This window comes from Saccostrea cucullata, unplaced genomic scaffold (assembly GCF_032062105.1).
Source record: "Saccostrea cucullata isolate Sc308-1 unplaced genomic scaffold, CSIRO_AGI_Scuc_v1 ctg4, whole genome shotgun sequence".
NCBI lineage: Eukaryota > Metazoa > Mollusca > Bivalvia > Ostreida > Ostreidae > Saccostrea > Saccostrea cuccullata.
Genome location: NW_026920828.1, coordinates 231,906 through 259,460, shown reverse-complemented (window position 1 = coordinate 259,460; position 27,555 = coordinate 231,906). Strand labels below are relative to the sequence as shown.

At 33.6% G+C, this 27,555-nt stretch overlaps 5 protein-coding genes across 5 annotated transcripts; 2 read left to right on the top strand and 3 right to left on the bottom strand.

The window, feature by feature from the left end:
• Positions 1-3,670: 3,670 nt before the first annotated feature.
• Positions 3,671-5,326, top strand: LOC134258370 (5-hydroxytryptamine receptor 1F-like). The gene has a single exon (XM_062740896.1). The coding sequence runs from the start codon at positions 3,909-3,911 to the stop codon at positions 5,088-5,090; it is 1,182 nt and encodes a 393-aa protein (XP_062596880.1). The 5' UTR covers positions 3,671-3,908; the 3' UTR covers positions 5,091-5,326.
• Positions 5,327-11,781: 6,455 nt separating this feature from the next.
• On the top strand, positions 11,782-13,633 carry LOC134258369 (uncharacterized). The gene has a single exon (XM_062740895.1). It carries the CDS (start codon positions 11,824-11,826, stop codon positions 13,489-13,491), a length of 1,668 nt encoding a protein of 555 aa, XP_062596879.1. The 5' UTR covers positions 11,782-11,823; the 3' UTR covers positions 13,492-13,633.
• A 372-nt stretch (positions 13,634-14,005) lies between these two features.
• Positions 14,006-18,744, bottom strand: LOC134258355 (protein dpy-30 homolog). The gene is made up of 4 exons (XM_062740881.1): positions 18,718-18,744; positions 16,588-16,626; positions 14,480-14,625; positions 14,006-14,184 (listed from the first exon to the last, which is right to left on the bottom strand). The coding sequence occupies exons 1-4, from the start codon at positions 18,742-18,744 to the stop codon at positions 14,121-14,123; spliced, it is 276 nt and encodes a 91-aa protein (XP_062596865.1). The 3' UTR covers positions 14,006-14,120.
• Positions 18,745-22,100: 3,356 nt separating this feature from the next.
• Positions 22,101-23,253, bottom strand: LOC134258368 (dynein light chain Tctex-type protein 2B-like). The gene has a single exon (XM_062740893.1). The coding sequence runs from the start codon at positions 23,191-23,193 to the stop codon at positions 22,543-22,545; it is 651 nt and encodes a 216-aa protein (XP_062596877.1). The 5' UTR covers positions 23,194-23,253; the 3' UTR covers positions 22,101-22,542.
• A 2,372-nt stretch (positions 23,254-25,625) lies between these two features.
• Positions 25,626-27,399, bottom strand: LOC134258367 (dynein light chain Tctex-type 5-like). Its single transcript, XM_062740892.1, has one exon. The coding sequence runs from the start codon at positions 26,504-26,506 to the stop codon at positions 25,820-25,822; it is 687 nt and encodes a 228-aa protein (XP_062596876.1). The 5' UTR covers positions 26,507-27,399; the 3' UTR covers positions 25,626-25,819.
• Positions 27,400-27,555: the final 156 nt, after the last annotated feature.

The window sequence follows — 27,555 nt, the reverse complement described above, 5'->3', positions numbered from 1 at the left end:
AAGTCCATCCACAGGACGAATTTACGGACATTTGCATAAAATGTTGCATTTTAAAACAACTCTATCAGACATAATTACATTAGAAGCTTTCATCACATTAATTTCACAAGTGATTTTTTTTTACCCCGAGAGATCATGAACAAATCGTCTCACTGATCGTTGATTAATTTTGCAAGTGTATCTAGACAAGTCTATTAGCGCTTTTTTGCATGTAAGACCACAGTCTGCCCTGTGTTCATGACCGTGAGACATGTATGTCCCATTAACCTTACAAGGTATTAGTCATTCATTCAGAAAAAAACCTTGAAAAATAAACATAAGAAGAAGCGCGCTTTGACGACAGAACTTTTTTATATATCTAGACAGTGAAATGCGGTCACTGTCACATCAAGCAAAGAACCCCGAAAAGAAGCGCAAAGAACCACTGACCCACAAGTTACAGTAGAGATGACTGCTAAAAAAAACCTTCGAAATGGGCCAAAACATTCACATACAAGAAGGACATTATTCAATTGTTTTAAGTTAATTTCAATGCACAGTGTACATGTTTCGGTTCAAAACTTTGTAAATTTTGAAATTAATTCCCCAAAATAAAATGAACATTTAATTTATTAAATATAAAATAAAGTTTTTCAGTCGAACCATGATTGCATGATCGTGTCAACAATAAAGGGAAAGAAGCCAACCAATGCAGCATAAAACCGTGTTAGTGTATATAAATGTGAAGACTCTCTTTCATATCAATCACTTCGCCGTAACAAACTGAATAATTATTAAATATCGTGTATTACGCCTAGATGTGTAACTTTATTCAAATTAATTGACATGACAGTATTTATATGTACAAAGTTTTCATGTCTGATGAGTCACACCAAACTTTTTTTTCACACGTTTCACAAATTTAAAACACCCACTCCATGATTAAGCATGTTCTTATTTCATTACTTTATTGTTTTAAAGTGCTTAATACCCCTCTTCTCAAGGACTGGCAATTACTTTGTGTTTATATTGCATTTGTCATGATTTTTGTTAAATACTTATATTAGAGTGAAGAGATTCAGAGGATTTTAATGTTTGTAGAAGCACACGGAAAAAAAATTATTTGTTGAGTTATAGACACGCAGTAGCATCGTTTTCGAATGTTAAAAAAGACTAATAATTTATAACTAATTAATTAAAATAAAGAAATGCCAATTTTCTCTGCAGCCTAAGTTTGTGACAAACTTTTATCTGTTTCTAGTCAAATTCAGGAAGTATCGGTAATGTACTAAATTCTTTGTTTACTATACAATGTATTTAGTATTTACCGGTCAACAGTAAATACACGGCTTCTACCAAAATTCATCCAATAAAAAAATTTAATAATAAAAAGTTATCAACAAAATTTTCTATCCTAAAACTTCTTTTTTTTTATCTTTGTCTCAAATGTCATTCAGATACATGCAATAATTTTCCAATTTTGAAATTATACAGAACGTCACAATAAATGTAGGTCTGGTTTACTGCCGAACGACAAGAATTTTACGAACGTTGTAACGTACATAAAATCACGACGCTTCTCTTCGATATTTTCAGTTCACCCATTAATCTATATTAAATCTCTAACATACATTTTAATTCATGTATACTCCCAGCTTAAAGCGTTCAGTTTTAGGTTAATTTACTTTAAAAATTGTAAAGGTTTAGCTCTGGTGTAGCGACGGATTTTAAAAAAGCTACTTGATAGAATCATAATCAGGCAATTCGTTTTCCTCTGGAAAGTAAAGAACAATAATCGATCTAAAAAAAATCTATAAATAATACTAAACTGTAAAGAGGGCGTAAACATAGACCCCTGGAAATTCCAGAGGTGGGATCAGGTGCCTAGGAGGAGTAAGCATGCCGGCCCTGTTGACGAGTCAGAACCGCCGTGAGCCCCGTTCTTGGCCCGACAGACAGAACATTCCGTAGTCAAATTCAGTATAAAAACAAAGGTCTAACAATTGGTATGAAACAAATTAGTCAAATTACGGCCCCATGAAAAGTTATATCTGCTGAAAAGGTATATTTAGCGACCATAAAACTTACGAAATGCTGACATTAAAGGAGATTGTTTAAATCCGTGTAATATCAGCTTATCTGTCAGTAGCCTGCAATGGTTAAAAACAGATCGTACTAGGAGTATGTTCTTGCATGAGTATCGAATAAGTTAAATGATGTAAACATCATATGCAGGGATAAGGAAATTTGTTAAATATCAAAATACGAAACAGGTAAGGCAGACTCAGTGCTATCATTATTTTTTTTTAAAAAGAACACTTGGATATAACGAATCGAATTTCAAACGTGCTAAAATGTCTAAATTTATAAGAGGTACACGTAGTTAATGTTTTTTTTTTGGCAGTCGTTTATTTCATAAACTTGAAATCCATACCATTCCAACTTCTGTTTTAAGATAAAGCTGTTCTCCATATACATGTAAAAAAACAATCCTGCATTTGTTACATTAAAATTCTATATTTTATCAAGTTATATCTCCAACTGTTTCTAGATATAAGTTTTATAAGGTAGAAGATATATTAAGAAATCAAATTAAGGCAAATTTTCTAAAAGAATATGTCAAAAAGATTTTTAAAAATCAAATAGTATTTTATATAAAATAATCTTTAATGTTTTAAATCATTATTATTATTATTATTAGCCAGGTGTTCGGATTGTTGATACTGCCCGTGTCAGTTTGGACACTTTTTCTTTAAAATTAAGATCAATTATCTCTTATTTGTTCCTAATTACCACCTGTTGTTTCCTTGTTTTAATTAAAACAAATAAATAAACTGCCGTCTCAATAACTTTTAATTACGTCTTTGATCAGAGGCAAATACTTTGTAATGAAATCGTGAGAAATTGCATTAATTAGCGCATAAATTACGATTGACAAGGAAATATAGGTTAACGGTAATCACGGGCTGTGACAATGCCAGAGTGATTGGGACCGGGGCTGGATTTCTTCATGTTACTTCCTGGTTCAGGACAATACACCACAGCTCACGTGTAAATCGGCGGCATCGCTAAATCGGAACATCAATTTACTGGCTGTTTCTTGGTTCTGTCATTACCATGAGATGGACTAAAATGAAAAAGCTGTTGCCCCATTTCATTTCGACCTCAAACACGCACCTGCACAAGCACCATTTTTTTTTATCTGCACGTTCAAATATTCATTTAATTTGGAAAAAAGGATGTAATTTGCAACAAGATGCAGATTTTAATGCATATAACTATTTTTCCTTTCTGACAAATAAAAAAAAAACAAAATTAAATATTCACAATTCCATTTGAGATTCACAAAGGAAATAGCAATATTCACTTTGCATTGCCTGGAAATATAGTAACGTATGTAATATTGGCACACCAAAAAAAATCCTTACTCTGTCTTGTAAAATAACGTATAATTCAGTAGCATCTTTTCAATAAGATTTAACTTACCAATTATATGAAAATAATTTCGGTAACATAAGATTGTGACAAACATATTGATATTTGCACTTGAATTTCAAGTAAAGACGTGCTCAAGATATTGATAAGAGATTTTACGGTGAATTTAAAGGTCAGGATGGATCGGCTTAAATCCCTTTTTATTGACACCGCAGGTAGAAAATCAAATGAATAACAAATGAAACCCGGTTTCTATTATAATGTAAAGTTTACCTTCACTCCATAGATTGAAGCGTTTTACAACAGATGAAAAAAATTGGATTCATTCACTTATATATCTTTCAACTGTCATTATTGACTCGCTTAGAAAACGAATGTTACAATCGTTCTGCTTGAGGACAGCGGATAATTAGATTACAGGACATAATAATTAACTTAAGAAGTTGTTGCTATTTTGCAAATAAGGACGCCAACAATTAAACCAGGGAAAGAAAATGGCGACTGTTGCCTTTCGCTATGGAATGGGGGCCTGTCTGGCACTGATTGGTCTTCTGTCGGTTATTTTGAACTGTATCCTGTTCTTTACCTGTGTGAAGAGGAAACGTCTGAGAAAGCCCCCTCAGTTTTTTCTGATTTCTCTGGCCGTGGTGGACATTTTGGCCGTTCTTGGATGGTTGTCTTTGACCGTCGTTTCCTTGTTTAACGATGGATGGATTTTACCTTCCTGGGTCTGTAAAGCTCAGGAATACTTTATGTCTTTCTGGTTGTTCCTGAACACTCACTCATTCGTTCTACTGGCTTTTGACAGATGCCTTTTATTTGTGAGACCATCCAAACATAGTGAAATCTTCATCGACACCGTGGTTTTCATTATGATCCTGGCTCTGTGGTTCTTTGATGGACTCCTCTCGGCTTTCCCGTACTTTGGATGGGGAACAGTTAGCTATTTCTCAAATCAATTTCAGTGCGCCATGAATCACGAGAAAAACATAAGGGAGACAAATTTTGTGACGGCCATGTGCTTTGGGATCCCAATTACTCTTTGTATGGGAATGTATCTTTTTATTTTCATAATGATTCGAAAAATTAAGAAACAAGAAGATGACAATGGGGCGCTTATAGTGGAGAGAAATAGGAATGCAATCGGTGATTCCTACTCTCAGAGGCTCCGCAACCTCCAATACAAATTCCAGAACGCGGGAACCAGAGCAATCAAACCCAACATCGGGAAAAAATTCACATACACCGAGGACGGGTACATCCATGATGATTCGTCCGATGATGAAAACACCAATGATGTCCAAAAGGGAATCGAAAAGCAAAAGGTTCAACAGAAGAAGGTATATCACATGGCTAAAAATGACACTTTGCTCACAAAAACCTACGTCATTATGACGTTTTCAACATTTTTTCTCTGGCTTCCATATGTTGTTGTTACGTATATTTTTCTTAAGGATAGATTCGCAAATATCAGTGACGAGTTGGTTTTTGTGGTCATCTTTTTGTGCCACTGTACTACGCTTATAAAACCTGTGGTTTATGTAACATACAATAGCCACTTCAGAAAACACGTAGTAAAATTGTTTCGTCGAAAAAGAAACAAACAAATTGACAGTAACGCCAGTAACTCACAGACGGATGGACAAGGTTATGATAATGTAGCAATGCAACAATAAGTATTTCTTAATGCAAATGCATTTTTTAAAAATTTTAACAAAGTTGTGCTTCTTTATACATATACTGCATTTTTATATCACGTCACAGTCTTATACAAATCTTGTGTGAGTTAGATGAAACTTGTGATTGTTATTTAAATCCTGGAGACTGTTATTCGAACTCTTATGATTTATATTTATAAACTTTTGGTTTATATTTAATTATCTTGTTATTCATATGCAATAATCATTGTGAATTGTATACAATCTAGAAAATACTATTTTAAAAACTATCTATTTTTTCTATTTTTATTTATTGACAAAAACGACATAAAATGCAAGACCCAAGTCAAACATATTATAGTATGGCATGTCTAACGTTGCAATATTTGATAATTTCCATTTGCATTTGTAAAATTTTTATTTATATTCTATAATTTTCCATTTGCATTGTAAAAAATCCATTTGTATTTTATAAATTTTGTTTGTATTCTAAAAATATTCATATATATTATATAATCTTTCATTGATATTGTATAATTTTTATTTATGTTCTATAATTTTCCATTTGTATTCTGTAATTTTCAATTTGAATAGTATAATTTTTTTTAATTTGTATTCTATATTTTCTATTTTTATTCTATATTTTCTATTTGTATTGTAAAAAAAAAATCATTTGTATTGTAAAACAATCGTTTGAATTGTTTAATTTTTCATTTGCATTCTATATTTTCCATTTGCATTATATAAATTCTTCTTTGTATTGTAAAATTTTTTATTTTCATTTAATACTTTCTCATTTGTATATATTGTAACCAGGAACTGATTTTTTGTTTTTAATATTTTGATTTATTTTCAAAATCGTCTTTTTATACATATTGGTTCTCTCGTCTGAGAAAAAAAATTATATCAAACACAACAGCACTTCATTCGAATATTTAAGAAAAAAACCCAACTAGTATGTGTCTGGCATATCTTCATATTTTTTTAATATGAAATGTTAAATGGGAAGAAAAAGAACAGTGATCCAACATCGACTTTAAAAAATCTATAAATACAAAACTGTGAAGAAAGCATAAAACAAGGACATCTGGGAATTCCAAAGGTGCGATCAGATGCCTTGAAGAGGTATGCATTCCCTGTAGACCGGTCACACCCGCCCTGATCCTCGTGTATCGACCAAGGATACATTGTGTAATCAAATCCAGTATAACAACAAAGGCCTGTCAATTTGTGTACAACAACTCAGACAAAATACTCCCCAATGATAGGTTTTGTTTGCAAACAAGGTCAAAACAACGACCATAAAATTAACGAGTGCAGAATTTAAACGATGTTCTTGACAACAATTTATAAGCTGGCAGCCTGCCTCGCTTTAAAATTTGACTGTATTCAGAGGAACCTTTTGTTAGTGAATAAGTTTGGAGAAACATACAGCAGATGATAGTGGAATATTTTTACACGAATAAGGAAAGTACATGTACAACTATATTTCCCATCGTCAACAGTTGTCCCTTATCGTCCGTAGTAAGTAAAACATCCAAATATAAAACCCTTTTGGTAGACTCTGTGGCATTTTACTGTATTTTTTATTTCAAGTTCACTGGTATATATCGAGTTGCCATCCATACACAAAAATAAATATTGTAAATTGATAAAACATCTTCGATATATCTGAATGTCGAATTGTAAGTCACACCAAAGGTTTTAAAACTCTTCTCATGTAGAAGTTTTAACTGACACATCTGTTTCATAGTTGGATATTTTAGTTGAAAAAGACGTTAATGGTAAACTAACAACCAAGCTCTACGATAAACGTGATGACTTTTAAAACTTTTCAATCGTCAACTTCCCTTACTTATGCGGCAACATACCCTCATCATCTGCATACGGAGTTTATATTCTCGGTTGATTCGATACTCAAGAGGATGCTCTACGTATGAACAATTTCTAAACGAGGTAAATTATTGACAAACAAGTTGATGAAACAGAATATCGGCAGTCTCGTTTAAAGTCATCGTTTCGTAAGTTCTATGGTCGATACAATGACACTGCCAGCAAATATAATTAATCATTGAGTCAAATGATGACTGACGTCTTTCAAACTAATAGTAAGGCCATTATTTACATACTGAATTGACGACGGATTTTTCCATTATTTCCCGATTAGGACGAAGAGCACACGGAAAGTGTGACCGGTCAACAGGGGATGCTCACTGCTCCATGGCACCTGATCCCACCTCTGATGTTTTGGAGGTCTGTGTTTGCTCCGCTCCAATTTTTTATTGTGTTATGGACTTTTGAGCTAGAATACTGTTTGTTATCTGCATATGTTTCACATTGTCGCAAGGCACGGGTTTTGTGTCCATTCTGTTTGTGGAAATAGAATGGACACAAGACCCACGGCTTTCGATGATGTATATTTCATGGAAATATAAAAACTGGTAAGCAATAACAGGAGCACAATACGTGTCCTTCGAAATTCAAGCAGTGTGTTGTAAGATCTGTCTCCAAAGACTAAATGTTACACAAATATTAATCAATCAGGACTCCGAAGACTACATAAATATTATCAATGAAGAACTCCAGCATCCTTTAAAATGAACTTCAAAATACTTCTGTATACAATCAGAGTGGATTTTATAAAGTAATGCAAAACGTCCGTTTTTATTGAAGATGTAGTTGTCTATGATTTCAAAAAAGAGAATAAAAGACTTTAATTAATTTTTTAAAACTTTTTCTTGAGGGATTCCTGCATAGAGTGTTGAAAAGTCGTTCGTATTGATATTAATGACTTTTGAAGAAATTGGTGATTTCGAAGGTTCTAGAATTTCTCAGGGTTTTTGAAGTTCGTCATCTGGTCCAAGGATCATGAAACAGACTTAGATTTAACTCAAATTTTCAATCACCTGTAAAATGTTTATTAAATTTTTAATAAATCTCTAATTTTGCAAATAATATCACTTTTGTTCATCAAAATTGACAAATATTTTAATATTTGTCTGTCTAATAGGCCTATCCTTATTGTTTATGGGGTCAAACTTTCATCACATCCGATTAACAATACAAGTTCAAAACTACTTCGTAACTTATAAATTGTGAAGTGTGTAGACTGTAGAAGAACGTTACGATATTGGCATCACCAAGATCAACGACCAGCAAACAAGAAATGACCAAACGGATGGTGATTTTAGGATACGTGATAGTGGACAAAGTAACATCACTCTGTAAGAGTGTATATGTTATATTCTTTACAGGGAAAAACTCCATCATATATGCACGTATATATAGTATTTAACTGTGCCAACTGTTGTGTTAAAATCAAAAAATAAAATGACGTATCGAAATACAGGTATAAACTTTCGCTGTCTGTAATTTTTATTGTGAAGAGAAACTTCAATGCGTTCTGAATATAAGTACCGAATGCACTATTACTTTGGATATCTTACCCTTGTTTTGTAGGAACATCTGTACACCTAGAGTTTGGCTTGTGTACCTTCATTGTTGGCCAAAATCAACAGACATTGTGGTCGTAAACACATCTGTTTGCATCTTATTCACCAAGGGGATTTTTTACTATCCGTCGGAGCACTGGGTGCAATTGTCAACAGCAATTGTGTGTTTGTAAGGTTTGACAAAATATGAAATATCTGTTATACTCCAAGAATGTCGAATACACACATAAAAAATCGTCAAAGATAACTTGAAAACTGAATACCGTATTATCTTATGTGAAATGCATGGTTGTCGTCCGAAGGTCAAAAGGATCTCAGAAAACTTAAGAATTATTTTTTGTATTTGTAAACACATTTCAGGAATTAAATTAAATGAATTTAAATACATGTGGTTTTAAACTACTTCACTTCGTGTCGGCTTTTTCATGAAGTTCCTAGCGCTTCATGTAAAACATGCCTTCATGAAGCGTTACAGTTTAGTTGATGTACCTCATACGTATGTATTCAGGCTCGTCCATAATAGTTTATGATTTCTGAATTTAAATTAACATACATTTAAACTAAGGTTAAAGCGGAACACGGTAAGTAAAAAGAATATAATATTCTTTCGTTCAGTTGTTTTATATTATCTGAGAGCCCCTATATAAGCCATACAGAAAGTCACTGTGCAGGAATGAGTTGTAACCCGTGTTGATGGACGTATGCTTTAAATATCATTGGGATCAGCGACGAAAATTGTCGTTTACTTCTCCCACAGCAGGAGAGAAAAGGTAAAGGTATATCCCCGTGTTGATATCGTATATAGTCTTATATAATATGGAGTACGCTTATTTACGAGTCATATGTTAAAACTCAAGGCAGCTATGTTCTATAACTTGATCAAATTTTAGATCTAGAGGCAAAGACAAAACTCTCTGAACATTGAGTTGTCCCTATTAAACCACTTTGACAATACACTTATTTGGCTGTTGTATATCTGAGGATACACTTTGGTAGTGTCATCTAGATCTAGATTTCAATTTAGGTCTATGATAGTGCTTTGTTTTATACACAACAACGGTGACAACACTCAGATTATAACCTCAAGATGAAGGCTATTTGGTTTTATTTGTTAAAATCACCAAGACTATGCAGTGCTGGTAAATGGTGAGTACTAAATTAGTATGGTTGATCAGAGCTAAAGTCAAGGTCTGTATATATATATATATATATATATATATATATATATATATATATATATATATATATATATATATATATATATATATATGTAGTATGGAAAGGAGGAATGAGTAAACATACATTGAAAATTCATAAATACATATATATTGTAAACATATGGCTGGACCGGGAATCGAACCCGGGACCCCTGTATTTCTAGTCAGGTGCTCTAACCACTGAGATATCCAGGCTGATGTTCTCAGTCCAGCCTAATTTCCTACATATATATTCAAGGACAATGTAGATATTGATTCTTTCTGGCTCCCGAAAGCCACAAATACGAATACTTTTAACCGTGTACTATATTAACTACATGTGATTACATCATGTTACAATTGTGACATTATGAAATCTATTTCTATATGTATTTATTCGTTTTTATTTATTTTTTCATATCGTTTTGAGAAATATAATCTTAAAATTTGATTAACTAAAAGTTCTATTGCGCACCTGGATTGAGTTGCCTGAGTAAAGTTTTATTCTATGATTTCATTGGCTCTTTCATTTGATTGGTTATTTACTATTTTTTCATCCAATAGTACATTTTCATTATAAGTATAAATTTACCGCGCTTTACCTTGTATATCAGAGCAGTAATACGTTTTCCAGAGATAAGTATATTTTAAATCCAGTGTCCATCATACGCTTCTTAAGGTATATAACGTGTATATTTAATTATGTGTTTCATTGCCATGTAATGATTTGATTTAAGTTATTATTTTGATTGCAAACTTTTTACTTTATTGTATTTTTGCATTCAAAGTTGTAAATGAAATGAGTCTGTAAGGTTTCAATTTGAATTGTTTACAGAACACAATTTTTCATAGAGTTCATTTTTCTTAAACGTATACTGTAAGGTATATTATCTCATACGTTATTTTCTCAATTTTTGTAATTTTGACTTATTATGTACTTTGTTTATTTTAGATCAATGCCTTTATTTCCTGAATAAATTATGAAAACATAACATCTGCCTTACTGCTCGGTTACACAATAAATTAATGTTCAGGTTTCTTAACATCATAGACAGCTGCTCTTTCAGTAAAAATGGAACGCTTAAATAAACTTACCTCGTCATTGGTCATCTGCAAAATTATTTTGTTAACATTCTCTTTGTACACACAAGTAATCTGAAGTTGATTTTAAAAAGATGCTTGAGTTTCTGATTGATATCATCTACAGTAGATTCGGAGATCAAGTTTTCCAAACATGTCAGAATTCCCATTACGCCGTTATTAACAGATCGCTTAAATTTCGATTAAAGTCATCATTCCATAAGTTCTATGGTCGATACAATGATCTTGTCGGCAAATACAATCTATAATTAAGTTACACACTTAACTGTTTACCGATTTTTTTAATTTGCCCGATCATGAGAAGGAGCGCAGGTGGCGGATGTGATCGGTCTACATGGAATGCTTACTCGTTCATGGCACCTGATCCCACATGCGGTGTTTTAGAGGTCTGCGTTTGATCTGCTCCTGACTTGTACTGTTTCCATGGACTTTGAGCTTGACTTCTTTCGTTATTTCCATATTTCATTTATAAAAGGAAGACGTCGGTTGAAAGATCTAGGCTCCCTAAATTTTGGCCCTTCTAAAATTAGTGATTTAAGGCACACATATTTTATTCCATTCTTATTCAACGACTTCAAACTTAAGTTATCATACAAACTGTGAGACAACGTATGAAATTAAATTACCATCGAAATACAAAAAAAAAAAAAAAAAATACTGAGTCCTGTAAACGAAATTAATATTACTGGTCTAGTTTTGCCATTCTAATGGTTTTAGCAAAGAACTTCAAAAGACGGCTTAATTGCCATTACCCTGATTTTGTACATGTATTATAATTTGCTGTGCAATGTGACGCTTGAGATGGTTTCAATGCAATTTAAAGGTAAATGGACATGTATAAAAATTTCTTAGTATAATTTGAGGCGAGATATATAAGTGTCATAGGTCGTAACTCTTGCGTGGGTGACGCAAACAATTGAAATCATTTTTTTAACGGAAGAGGAAGTATGAAGAATTGATAAAAAATTGACATGAACAAGAATACCTTATAACGGGTATGATATGGAAGCCTCAATGTTAACAAGATATGTCCCATCAGTTGCTCGTCATACAAGAGTCTTACGATATGGAAAGTACCATCACATTTATTTTATTTATCATCATATGGCTTTAGCTTGGGTACGAGAAACGGTGGGAAACTTAGAAAAGATTGGATTTATATGTTTTTATGAGGAGAGAGACGTGTGCCCTGGAGAAAACATTCTAGGGTCGGTCCTTCAAAATATGAGAAAAGCGTTAAAAATCGTCATTATTCTCAACAACGAATTCTTATCATGTAAGAAAAGTCTACTGAGGGCGAATTACGCAGTGCATGAAGACTTGTCAAGGGACAAAGAGGATGATCCGGATTGTTTGATTCCAGTCCGACTCGAAATATGTGAGCTTCCAGAGGTATTGGTCCTCGTTAAACCCCTGAATATTTATGACCACCCAAAAAACTGGATGGATATACTTGTTGGGTCGATTGATTCAAATGCAAAAACTTCTCAAAGTACCTCGAAACCCAACAATGACACTGCTGTAAATTCCCTAGAAGCAGCTGCAAACATATTTGAAAAAGAGCTGAAAGAAGCCCAAATAAAAGAAGTGCATGCGTTTCTTCTGACCCCAATGGCGCTTAATCTATGCCACTTTCTCAACCAAAGTGGTCGATCGATGGCTTTCCATCTCGCCGTGGAAACTTTGGGTATTCAAATCAGTGGAGAAACTGTTTCCTTGTCTATGAATGCCTTTAGAACATATGCCTCTAGGCCCTATCAAATAGCAAACATTTTCAGGCAAAACATGGGAGAATTACCAAATGAGTTAACAAGTGTAACATTAGAGGTATCTCTGGAAGATGATTTGATATGTCGAGAAACTGAGAGTGACGTTAAAGAGTTCAATGAATTAATGAGAATGGTTTTAAGAGCAAGAAGTGATCATTACTTGACCGATATAATGTACAATGTCGAGGGTATTCCGAAATCCCGAAACATAAGAGACAAATGTCGATTCTTGATTCATGACGCATTGGTGGAAATTATTCCAGAGATAGCGGCTCATCCACAATTCGTTTCCTACGATGCAAGGCTGGACAGTTTTCAAACTTGGCATGCCAGTCCGCCACCTTCCAAAGAGGAGTTCGCTGAAGCAGGGTACTTTTGTGAACAGAATGGTGTAATTTTGCGTTGTTTTTATTGTAATGGAGTGGACTGGGACTTTAAGCCACATGAGGACCCCTGGAAGCGACATGCTAAATGGTATTACAACTGTCCATTTATACGACAGAATAAAACACCTGACTTCATTTATCAGAGTAGATTTGGGAAGAGTACTCCGCGCAGGGTCTATAACTTACGATTTGTAAGATTTCTGGATCGACTTATCTCATACCAAACTTGGAACCACGGGGAACTCCCACACGCCTTAAAGATGGCGGATGCTGGATTATACTACACCAGACTGGAAGATAAAGTGTGTTGTTTCTACTGTGGGCATGGTTTTAGGAACTGGATGAAGTGGGATGACCCTCGTTATAAGCATGCTCTATTGTCTCCACAGTGTAAATACATCAGGCAAATCAATTCAACCGTATTTTGGCAAAATGTGTCAAGGGAACGAGATAAGATGCGAGCATCTGAAAAGTGTCTCTTTACCTATACCATCAAAAGGCGCCTAGCGCGTTAATATGCATTTGAGTCTGTTTACAATCAATGAATATAAAACACGAGTCCTATAAAAGTTAGGATAATACCAACGGAGAGATGGAAACTATCACCAAATTGACTATTCTACTCTTAATTTTCTTTACTTTGATATTCATAATTCTTGAAATATTTTGTTCTAAAAGCTGTATTTTACGAATCTTTCAAATTCATTGTCAACATTTCTTGCACCTTAAATTCCATAAAAAACAAACAAACAAAACTTGTATATATCTTTTCGCAAAATTATTTATTATTCGCGTGATTCAGGTAATGCTCCATTATTTTGTTTATCTGATATCCATTACATTTTTTTTTTAAATCCAACACCCCTCCCTTTTCTGAAATATGGTGACGGCCCTGTAGGAGGAAAATTCTGTTCAAAAGAAGCACTTTAACAATGATCATCATATCAGAGTCTCCATGAATTTTTTCTAGCATTTAGTCCTATTGTTGTGCAACCTGATCCTGGTATGTATTAACAATAAACAAGTGAATATGATGTGTTTTCCTGTTTATTTACAATGACATAAAAGAGTACACCTGACACAAATAACATGAATAATAACAATGTCTAGAGAGAGTAATCTACCCCTGATGATATCCCCTCTCTCATTCAAACTGATTTTTGTTCTTCAATAAATAGGCTGCGAGGTATTCTATAGGGTTAGGTGGTCTGGAAAAAAAAAAACACATTTAAAACTTTTTGGCTTTAAATTCTTCTTATTTTATTTTTAAAATTTTTCTCTTTAGTTTTTACTTACAAGTGTATTTCATGTCTGAAGTGAATAAAAAATTCAAACAGTCTTGAAATTCCAGCAATTTTCTTATTTCACTGTGATCAGTTAAATTTTGATTCAATTTTTTTCCAGTTTTCTAGTCAAAACTTTTTTTCGTAAATCTAAATAAAAATTTTCTTACACTTTTAACGCGCATTCAAATACAGAGAGAGATCATTTGAGACTCTTTACCTTTCTTTGGCTAGAACCGACATTCCACTCAGCAGTATGGGGACTACGGTGGTATCCAGATACGCTCTGGTAGGAAGAGATTGTAGGTCAACTCGTGGTCGCTTTGAGGGATTCTCCTGAAGTTCTTTCTCACTTGTTATTATTTTCTGAAATTTAATCAGGCAATATGAGTAAATTTTCATCATTAAGGACTAGCATGTATTTCTTAAGCATTAGTGCAAAATTAACTTTAAAATTATTATTTCCTTTGTTTAGATGGAATGTTTTAAAGTTTTATGAACACAAATAAACAAAAGAATTTGTTCTTGTATTTGTCATGCAGCAAAGTAACAAGGGACAGATAATTCAGATTTTTTTTTATTCCAATGTGATAATTCATGAAAATCCACCTAGCTTTACCTGGATCTATCCATTTGCTTTCCAGGCTCATGAATTGACTAGGTGAATATATGTTAGTGGCTAGTGATCATGGTGCTAAAGCATAGAAAATGTGAGCCTTTCTTCAACATTTTATGAATGTACCTTAATTCAAACCAAGAACTTAATAAGCACATTTAATACGTTATATCGCGACTACCAATGAGTACCTCGCAGTTATCTAACTTACTACCGCTCTTTTGCGGGGGAGTCGAGAAAAGTCTACATTTCTGGGGGCAAATGACATTGTTTACAGTAGTGACAATCGAATGATTCGAACAATTTAATGCCGAAATCACGATGTTTTGCCAGATATTGAACTCCAAATAGTAGAATGTCAAATAAGGAAAGTTAGAATATTTTATCTGCTTAAAAATGTGACGATTTTCAATGAAAATTTAACGAGAAGAGTCCGCTTAATTAAAAATATCGTTAAAAATGTGACAATTTAGGATTTGCTCCTCTCAAAAATATATTAGGCTGGTTCAGCGATTGTTTAGCGAGGTATTCCACCAGGATGTTTTACTTATCTGTCCTTATAAATGCTACAATGACCGATCTTGCATTGTATTGAAAAGCACATTGCCCCCACCCAACAGACGATTCCTACCTCCTTCGCGAAAGAGTTCCGCTAAGTTAAGTAATCGCGATATCAAGTATTACTCAGAGGAGTCTTGACTGTTTGAAATGAATTTTGTCTCTTCTGTAAGACATTTGCTCGACTCTTCTTGTACTTTAATTACTACTATATATACACAGAAGAAATCTCAGATTTTTGTTTCTAATGCTGTTTCAAACCACATAGTACATATAGTTTATGCTTTTTTTTTTGTAAATTGTTCTTGCTCTTAGTACTCTAAAAAAAAATAATAAATATCGAAAACTGATCATTTCTTTCATTCATTCGACGGGTAGACTTTACTTTACCGGTCCCCAGATCCGCAAGATCCTCGCGCTCATTGGACTGTGACGAAACAACTACGTCACTCAACCGAAATGGGTTAAATTTGCACACTAATAAAGGCCTAGTCTTGCACCCACCTGAGAGATTAGGGTTAGTCCTTGCACTAGTATCACTTTTTGGTTAGTCTCGCGTTCAGAGATTAGGGTTATCCTCGCACATTATTCGACTGATTAGGGTTAGTTTAGCATCTGCCCGGGAGATTTCGTCTGAACGTCTTAGTCCTTGCATACCATACGATGGATTAGGGTTAGTGAATCGTTCTTTTTGTTAAGTTAAGAAATTTAGTTGTTTCTGTAATTTTTCCAAGATCATTATTCAGATTCATAGGCATTTCTTTCGTTTGTTTACATGGAAGATTGACTAAGTCCGAAAGAAATGACACTAAGCATGCGCCGCACGCGCTTCGTTCAAAATATTCTTTGTCGATTTTTTTCCATGAATAAACAACGTTTATTAATTTTTTTCAGAGAACGAGGTTAAAAACTTTGTTTAAAAACAAAGTTTTAAACTAAACTTTTAACCGTAGAATCCAATTTTGGGGTCAAAAGGCCAAAAAAAACTCGTATTTAAAATTTTTTTCGATCGCTCACGCGATCTCATATATACTGAAGTCGCCTTCGGCGACACTACATTTTAGCGCATTTTTCTGGGGACCGGTAAAGTAAAGTCGTTCCCATTCGACTTGGTTTGCTGAACAGAAATGAGATCAAAGACCCGCTTTTGTTACCTGTACGTTTTCCGGTAACTGATCCTGTGTTGATTTGATCTGAAATCGTAAGTATGAATATCACATCAATTATTGAGGAAACTCGGGTTATAAGAGCCGACAATTTCTATTAATTTTACACAAGTAAACATTTAACATGGGCTTTGGCAATTATTTAAATACAAGAATAGTATATATAATTTTTCATTAAATGGTTTAACGCTTGTACATCCATAAATTATACGATCAAACATAACAAAAGCGTCTGTGTACAAACAAAACTTTACCGTCCGCCATTTTCAGTGTTATGGTCGCCAATAGTAATCTCGTGAATTACCGCGAGTGCACCTGTCTAGAAAGAGGGACAACTCTGAAACATGTGAAAACTACACTAAAAATAAAATAATAAAATCAACTATTAAGAAAAATAACTTTTTATATAACACTCAGAACTTTTCATAAAAAATCATGGATGGTAAAAAAATATTTTAGAGAAATATACTGGTATTTTTAAACGTGTATGACAGTCCGTTTTTTTTTTTGTTTTTTTTTTGTTGTTTTTTTATAGATGTATTTGTTTATTATTCTACAGGTAAAAATAATTTTTATGCACCATTTATGTTTACAATTATAAAAAGGGGGTTAACCAAATAAAATAAATGAATAAATATTTAAAAAACAAGACATTGATTGTATCATTCTTTTTTCACTACTGTCCAAACCCATCTTTAAAATGCTGGATTCTTATTTCATGAATTTGTACAACCCCCCTCCCCCCCCCCCAAAAAAAAAGCTAAAAATTACATGATTATATTAAGGTTTTCAAATGTTTTAAAAACTTGTTTATCTTTCAGATAATAGACGTACTACCAAAGTAGGCTTAATTACGACAATCTGTTGCGGAAAGAGAAACAAGAGGAACAAAGTTGAAATCAGGAATTTGCAAACCGCAGGTACTATATATATATGTTTGATGGATAAAATTTAAATAATGTATCAGTAATCGGATAACAATATTAAAAAAAGTAAAAAGAAAACACAAAAATCCTCAGTTAAGCTTTAGCGCTTTCATTTTCAATCTTCAGAAGCTTACAATAGTATCATAGTAACAGTGATTATGACGTCATGTTAAGCGGAACGTTAAATGTCTATTATGACGTCATAGATACAATATGACAAAAGTACGGGAAAATCACAAGTAATCGATGTTCTTGTAACAAAGGATAATACCAGCTTAAGGATGACGTTTACTCAGGTTTCAGAAATCAGAAAGGAAATTTTATAAAGTTTACAATGTTGAATAAAAAATTGTTCTAAATGGATGAAATAACTAAGTTTTATCTCAATATCAATTTAAAAATTTAATATGTTAGTACTTGAAGAAAATATACAGGAGCTAAACTCAATGTATGGCTATGCAGAGGAAATTCGGACTAAATTTTTAATTTTTGATTTTTGTCAAAATTTTTATTTCTTGCAATGTTAATCACAAAGTAAAGGTTACATGTATTTTAAGACATCATTTTGCAAATTTTATATGTGTTTAAGCTCATAAATTATTTTAAATAAATGAATGCTATGAAATAAATAAATTAAAAAATATGTACAAAAACCACTCCAGACAACATATCTCAATAATTTGATCATTGACCCCATACAATATTAATACCATGAGAATTAGGGTAACAAAAGTAACCTGAGGCTATAAATAATTTAGAGTTCTTATCATTCAGATTTTTGTAATATTTGATTAAAAATAGGAAAAAAATATAAATATGACAGAGGAAATTCGGATGTAATAATTATCACGTTTATGACCCAAACTCTACTCATTTCTTTATATAAAGCAACTCTGTTCCATTGCTATAATATTTCATTATTTAAAGAGCTTTGTTGCTTGTAATATTTTGTGAGTGAAGAAAAAATTGGTCATAGTGTGAAAAATTGAGGTATTTCCCGAGAAAAACACAGGGCCACTATCATGAAAACGAGGTCATTGACCTAGTTATTTGAAATTGAAATTTAACACAAGAATCATAGTTGTACAATGTGCAATAGGTTGTTTTTCGTTCTTATCAGTGGAATGTTTAGTCATCTGAGTAAAGGTATACCTTAAATACGGATATTTACTATAAAACAACCGACACACACCAATATCGGCATTTTGGATCGAGCCATCCCCATTACACTAAAACAGCTATACCATATAACCTCGCAAGAAGGATATGCACCATTGTGAGTAATACCAATATCAAGGATATTCGACTGGAGGAATTAAAATTGTATTTATTAAACCAAAAATATCCAGAACAACTTGTAGATAATGGTATAAAGAAAGAGGAGTGCGATAGAAGTCAGTTACTTTTAAACATACAAAATTGAAATAATTCCATTTGTGCACACGCATAACCCGAGAAATCAAAACGTGAGTTCAATTATTTATGAATTGAACAACGTACTTAGAGAGGAAGTTAAACAAAAACGTATACAAAAATTGTCGTTTTATCAACAGTAAACGCCAACCCAAAAACCTAAAGAGAATACTTTGTTCAATTCAAACCATACTTATACAGTCTCTAAGTGTAAGAACCCTCGATGCGGTACAGTGAATACATTACAAAATGACCAGCTATAATTTCAATGGGCGTGAATTTAAGTTAACATGTCATGCGATACAAAAAATGTCATTTATGTCATCACATGTCCTGGATGCAAGGAATATTATATTGGTGAAACCGGCAACACTCTCCGTGCCCGTGTACGTGTACATAAGCAACACATTAGTACACCCGAATACAGACAAATTCAATTAAGTTCGCACCTGGAGGCGTGTGGTAAAAACAATTCAAAATTTTCCCTTTCTATAAACTCAGTTGTGCAACTGATATCCAAAGACGGGAAAAAGAAAAAACATTTTATTAGTATTTTTCAGCCAAAACTTAATAGTGTTTCATAAATTACTTGTGATTTTCCCGTACTTTTGTCATATTGTATCTATGACGTCATAACAGACATTTAACGTTCCGCTTAACATGACGTCATAATCACTGTTACTATGATACAAAGCTTCTGAAGATTGAAAATGAAAGCGCTAAAGCTTAACTGAGGATTTTGTGTTTTCTTTTTACTTTTTTTTTAATATGTTTGATGGATATATCGTAGTAATTATATTCTCATGCATACAATCGACATACATTGTATAGGCTTTGCTTTATTTCAGAATACTGCTTGCATGAAGATTAAACCACTGAAAGAAATCAAGGTGACTGTCCTGAAGAAGAGACGTATAAGTTAGCAATTCAAAATGAAGTTCCAAGAGACGTATAAGTTAGCAATTCAAAATGAAGTTGCAAGAGGAATAAGTTAGCAATTCAAAATGACGTTGCAAGAGGAATAAGTTAACAATTCAAAATGAAGTTGCAAGAGACGTATAAGTTAGCAGTTCAAAATGAAGTTGCAAGAGGAATAAGTTAACAATTCAAAATGAAGTTGCAAGAGGAATAAGTTAGCAATTCAAAATGAAGTTGTAAGAGACGTATAAGTTAGCAATTCAAAATGAAGTTGCAAGAGACGAATAAGTTAACAATTCAAAATGAAGTTGCAAGAGACGAATAAGTTAACAATTCAAAATGAAGTTGTAAGAGACGAATAAGTTAACAATTCAAAATGAAGTTGCAAGAGACGTATAAGTTAGCAATTCAAAATGAAGTTGCAAGAGACGAATAAGTTAACAATTCAAAATGAAGTTGCAAGAGGAATAAGTTAACAATTCAAAATGAAGTTGTAAGAGAGGAATAAGTTAACAATTCAAAATGAAGTTGCAAGAGACGTATAAGTTAACAATTCAAAATGAAGTTGCAAGAGGAATAAGTTAACGATTCAAAATGAAGTTGCAAGAGGAATAAGTTAACAATTCAAAATGAAGTTGCAAGAGGAATAAGTTAACAATTCAAAATGAAGTTGTAAGAGAGGAATAAGTTAACAATTCAAAGTGAAGTTGCAAGAGGAATAAGTTAACAATTCAAAATGAAGTTGCAAGAGGAATAAGTTAACAATTCAAAATGAAGTTGCAAGAGACGAATAAGTTAACAATTCAAAATGAAGTTGCAAGAGAGAAATAAGTTAACAATTCAAAGTAAAGTTGCAAGAGGAATAAGTTAACAATTCAAAATGAAGTTGCAAGAGACGAATAAGTTAACAATTCAAAATGAATAAGTAAGTTAACAATTCAAAATGAAGTTGCAAGAGGAATAAGTTAACAATTCAAAATGAAGTTGCAAGAGACGAATAAGTTAACAATTCAAAATGAAGTTGCAAGAGAGGAATAAGTTAACAATTCAAAGTGAAGTTGCAAGAGGAATAAGTGAACAATTCAAAATGAAGTTGCAAGAGACGAATAAGTTAACAATTCAAAATGAAGTTGCAAGAGGAATAAGTTAACAATTCAAAATGAAGTTGCAAGAGAGGAATAAGTTAACAATTCAAAGTGAAGTTGCAAGAGGAATAAGTTAACAATTCAAAATGAAGTTGCAAGAGAGGAATAAGTTAACAATTCAAAGTGAAGTTGTAAGAGACAAATAAGTCAATAATTCAAAATAAAATTGCAAGAGACGATCCAACAATAATTAAAAAAAATCACTCCATCAGTGGCAGAGAGATACCATGAAACTAAAGCAATGTTGATGGAGATGTTAAGAAGTTGAAGATGCCAAAAGATTGAGCGCCGCGGTAGAACATAGTAAGCAGGGGGGAGTCCTGGATGAGATGGGGGATTCAACAATGCAACATTACATGATCTGATTTGCAAAAGATCTCTAGCATCTCAGGATTGCGTTTTTACTGTGAATTGTGTTCGATACAGTCTCCTCGAAAGGGAGGCTACGGCTCTCTGAAGATCCTGCATGCAAGATTTGTGGAAAAGGGACCATCATGATGCACTTTTTACCTGGGTTCTCGATTACTTACACTGATGCACGGCTTATACAGGCGGAGACATATCGTCTCGAAGGAATTGTTTGACGCGGTGAAGAAGAGAGCAGGAAAGAGCAACAGCAGCTAGAAGTCAGGCGTCCTCAACTTTGCCGGGGGGGGGACTAGACTGACGAACATGCGAAGATTGAAATCATCGGTGTTTGACATAGGAGGGACTGGAATCTCAGGGTGTATCTATAAAGAAGATTTCTTTCTGGAGATGGTTTTCACAGCCTCTGAGACTAGATAATGCATGAGATCAGAACCCAGTAGCCATAGTGTTGACATTGCCATGGAGGCGCATCGGGAAGAGTCTGAAGTATGCAGCTTGCAGGGAAAAGAGTTAGACATTGAAGTTGTTCCCTGTAGTCGGGGAAAGCGGATTTATTTTTAGACAAAACAGTTGGGAAGCTGCTTGTTGTAGACCTTAATTAGGAATGATTTCATCATTTCATCCTTCTTGAAAGCTGGTGTACGCGGAGTCGACAACTGACAGAGGCTAGGCAGCAGTGAAATCATCATGCTTAGTGTAACAATGACAAGAGGAGCTGGATACCCGGAACTGTTAGTATATTTTATTACCAATGGTGGTAAATGGTGATAAACAAACAAACAAACAAAAACACGTCTCTTTGAATGAAATATTGTACTCTCGGATCGCCTCTCCATTTGTCGAAGCGAAATATCAATTTTGCACTTTTGAAATACTGATTACCATTTTTATTTCAATACAATATAAAGGCAACAATTTACAGTAAATTCTCTCTAACTATATTGTAGGCTTCTCCGTGAATTCCAGCAATATTTAATAATTTTATACAGGCTAACAATTGTCTTCTAATTGTGTTATTTGGTAATAAATAAATGTCTTTATCCTTACAAAACATTCACATACTCAGTTACTCTAAAGGGACTTTTAAAGCCCCCCTTTTAGTACCGTTCTGTTAAGTTATACATGTATATTGGAAAGTGACTGTCCATCCGGTTCACTGGGTCTGACTCATGTTAGTCATAGTAAGTGGCGAAACATGCCCCCACGGCCCTGTATTCGGGCCCTGAGTACGATGCCGTAGCAAAATTGTCAAAGATAGGGTTCCAGAGACACCGGCTACCATATTGAAAACCCTGTCGTTTGTCTTCAAATATAACAACGTGTGTAATCAATTTATATCTGGGAATTCCAGTCGCTTTGACCTCATCTTTAATCAATTCTGCAAGACGGACGCACAAGTTTAAACAGTCGTCGTGGTTGTATGATTCGTCCTTAAGGTTTTCTGACAAAATGCGTTCAATAATTTCTGAGATTTTTGATTCATCAAAAGCAGTGTTTTTATCCGGGGATAGTTTGTACGTATTTTCATAATTAACATTATGTTGAGGTCGCACACACCCACTAGGACTTTTGATCCGGTCTAAATTCTGTTGCAGGCGATTTGGTCCTTTAAGCTTGTGGAACTTCTTTGGAAGTGAGCTGGAGACTACACTGCTGGTGTCGGATTGGGCGTATTCCGTTTTCACTTTTCCCGAACTGGACACCCGGATCTGTTGATTTTCTCTCTTTCCCATACTGGGAGTCCGGATCCGGAAGGCCTCATCATTTAGGTTAAAAGTCACACTGCTGCGTCTTCCGGTTGGAAAGTCACTCTTTGTTGTCATGGTAAAATAATGAATTTTAAAATTCCAAACTTTAATAATGAAGAATTGGTAAACTTTGTCTTGTCGTCTGCGCGATGACTAATTCGTGTATTGAGGACTGCTTTATATGTCTGATTGTAAAGAACTTCGCCTTTTGTTCATAAAAGTGAAACAAAGGTATTGATTGCAAGTGACCAAAACAAAAGCTATTTTCGCTGTCTGCGCATCGGAGATAATACGTTTAATTAGCCCTTTTAAAATTCTCAAAGCGAATGCATGTTTGAATAGTAATCTAAGAAACTGTCAATACGTATGTAAATGTTTTCCCTGATTCTAATGGACAACTCCGATAATACACTCTCCTTATCTATCCATAAATATAATTAACTTGGAACGTGTGTATATCGCCAATAATCATTCACGAAAAGATCAATATAAAATCTGATTTGTGTCAGTTCTTAATTTCGGTGGATTTTCCTTAAAGCGTAATTTCTGACAGGAAAGGAAAATAAGAAATCTAAACAGCGCAAGGATGCTCATACAGATTCAAAAGCGCGCCCTTATAACTCATTTAATTTTGCTTTCAGGTGTTAGGATGCCAGAAAGTCCGGTCATTTCTACACGTGTATTTACAATGATATTTCAAATTATCATATCTTTCACTGTATAAAAGAACCGTGGTACACTTTTAGTGTAGATTCTTTTGAAAATGACATGAAAATAAAAGTCTCAAACAGGGTACTGTTACAACGCAAAATATAATAACAACGCGAAATGTAATAAACCTGGGTTATTACATTTTGTATTATACATTATTTCAAAAAAAATATTTTTCACGCAAAATATAAAACATGATTTTAAGATTATTACATTTTTATTACATTTTTTAAAAAAAATAACATGAAACATTTTGAATTATTTTATTTTTGCACTGAAGACAACGCAAAATGTAATAAAACAAATTACAATTATTTTTTTGATTGCGTTTATCAAAAAAGATCATAATTATTAAAACTGATTCAAATATATACATGTAACCAACATGGGAAACACGCTGTACAACATGTTTAGAACTAAAACAATGAGACCAACGTTAGCGCTTTTACAGGCAAATAAACAAATGTAAATAATATTTGACATTACTTTAGTTATATTATTATATTACAAATAATAAAGCATAATTTAAATTTGATATATTCTTATTATTATATATTGAATTTTTAACCAATAACACATATTTAATTACCAAAATTTGACTATAGGTTCATTAAAAGCTCTTGATATGCATTTTTACAGATTTAATTTGTGTGTGTCAAGCTAGGGTTTTCTCTTCTCTTTGATTGGCATTAAAAAGCACGAAATGAACATGTAAATTACATATTAAAATATTTTATTTTACAAAGAAAAAATATTCCCTGACTGAGAGTAGCGATAAAAATATCAACACACATGGAGATCGGTAACGTTGAACTTTAAAAGGACAATGCTTTAATATGTACGTACTAAACAAACAATTTAGATGAACGAGTGGCATTGCTTTTCTCCCAAGGGCTGTTTCTTAGACGACCAGCAAACATTACATCAATTTAAAAGGATCAAACGAGAAGAGGCATTAAAAACCAAAAGCTCGAGTCGTTTACAAACAAATTATGATTTTACGATCGCCTTCTTAATCTGAACAGTCTCCCGGGTAACTGTAAAGTGTTCGATTTTCTCCGCTGTTAAATCCATGATTTATGTGTGCACTTTTTAATGTAATAAACATAAAATTATAGTTTTATGTCGACACGAATTAAATTTTCATGTAGATAACGTTAAGTATGTCACTTCTGAAAAGGGCTTGGTTTGACATTGGGCGAAGTGCGGATTTAAATATTTGAATTATCTAGAGTTCGATTTTTTTCCGAAAATGACTCTCCTTATTTCTATCCTTCAAAAATTTATGGATTTAAATTAATTGAAAAAAAAATCATAAGGGTTGGTATAAGAGTTACCTAAAATTATGACTTAATATCCATAAGTTAAAAAAATTTAACAATGTTACATTCAATTTTTGAAAGTTTTTTTCTTCAATCTTTTGAAAGGAGAACGCGGCTAGTGAATTTAATCAAGCAATTTTTTTTATTACAAAGAACAAAATATAAATAGAGGAAAAAATCCTAAATAATAAAAAGTAGTACATGAATGAAAAATAAATAAATAAATAAAGTAAAACCAACAACAACAGTAGAAAACGTGATGCAAACAAAAAAAGTTCACAACTCTCATTTAAACAAAGGATCATCTATTTTCTCAATTTCAGTTAAAACTGCAGGCATGTGTAATTTGATAAAAATATACCGGTATACATCAGGTCACAAACTGTAGGAATTTTTTAATTTCGTGGCGTGTCGAGTATATCCAAACAGCTAAAACATTATTCAGATATTTTTATTTAGAATTTTGATTGATTTTTAAAGATAATTGTAAAATAATAAATATTATATATGCAAATTAAACACTGACGTTTAAAACTTAAGTTAAACTTTCCATACTTTAAAACTGTATATTTTCTATAATGACATTTTATTTTGTACAAGTAAAGTATGATCATGTGTTCCAGACAGAGAAGTGTACCTCCGTTAATTAATCACAAACAGCACTAAATTCAGTCGTAATAAGTGGCAAAAACAGTTCCTATGGCAACGAAGTCAGTTCCATTGTACGTCGCGGAGGCGTAGTTGTCGAGGTTCGATTCCCAAAGACACCGGCTCGTGTAGTGAATACTTTGCTTCTTATTTTCAAACACCATAACATACGCTATCACCTTATACCGTTTGAGTCCTGAGAGTTTAACACGCTCCTTGATTAAATCAGACAAGGTTTTACACAACTGTGGAAACTTTCTCTCGTCGTAAACTCTATCCTTCAAGTACATATTAAGCACATTAGAAATGATCTGTTCTCCTTTTTGAGGATTGAATTTAGTCCCGTCCTCCGGACCCACTTTGTATGTATTCTCCAGTGCCTTCGTCGGTCCTCCCCTTTCGGATCCCGACCGTTTTGATAAAGCACCACCAAACAAGGTATGTAACCTTAACTTTGTCCGGATTCTGGAGAATCTGTTTCCAGGAACAAGGGAAATTTTACTACTTGTTTCCGAGTGTTTGTCCGATCTATCCTGACTCCCTCCTCCCCCACCCCCCAGAATCCTGCTCTTCATACTCAGTCTGGTCGTTGTTGGACCGCTCACGTTGCTGGCTGAAGATGCCATCGTGCCCTTTTCTGGTGTGTGTTCTCTCTTAATATTAGCATTGTGAACTTTCAACAAGTCCGCACTCAACTTTCCGTCCATATTTGAAATATTGCCCCCTCCAGTAAAAGGTTTGTTCGAGAGCTTCTTGTCAGTCGCTTATTTACGTTGAATCCTTTTATCGCAGAAGATAGATTGATTTAGCAATAATCGGGCCTGACACCAATATCATAAAACGATCGTCAGGCGAGGGCTAAACCACACCGATGGCTTCACTTAAACAAATTTTTACGGGGTTAGAATAAGAATGTAAATATTGGTCCTAGTGTTTAGAATACTCCACAAGGAAATCACCCGCGGATGTAATGATACGCACAGATTTTCTCTCTAAGTCAATAAAGTTATTACTAAAGCGGCCTAATAGATTTGTCCTGGTGACACAATGCCTAATTTGAAATCCAGATAGTATGTTTGAGTAATATTTGGTGAAACTACAAACAGAAAAAGGCAGCAGACTTTCCATTAAATGGCTATATACCCACACATCATTCCTCCAATCGATACAAAAGAAACCAGCTCCAATCAACAAGTAATCAAGATAAAAATGAAATTTGCCACGACCTCAGACATTTAAAACACGAAGTGAAATCAAGCACAGACAGAGGAATCTTAATGTTACAGGATAATTAGATGGAAGTGCTCCCCAAGTTTCGGAAACGTTCTGGTCTGGCGAGTCCTTTGGTTCTGAATTCCATACTAGTGTCGGGATTCTTTCTCTCTCCAGGGTCGCGGACGTAGATCTGAGTGATCAATACCTCTTCATCCTTAACAGGTGATGCAGACGATTCGTTCTCCGATCGAGAGAGAAATGTTACACTTTTGTGAAATATCGATGGATCGACAAGTTTCCCATGGTAATTAATGAGCAACTTCAACAGCCGATAATAACTAATGTCCAATAAGCCTTGGTGACGGAACATTAATTCATAATGTGCCTTACCGCAACACTACCGAATTGTTTTCCACGGTAAAATGAAATGCGAGAAATCAGTATTCTCCCAAATAATTAGCAATAGGATATTTTCTGTGACACTTCTAGGTCTTTTATTCATGTATGAAATATAAATTACAGGTATCTAATTATTCAGAAA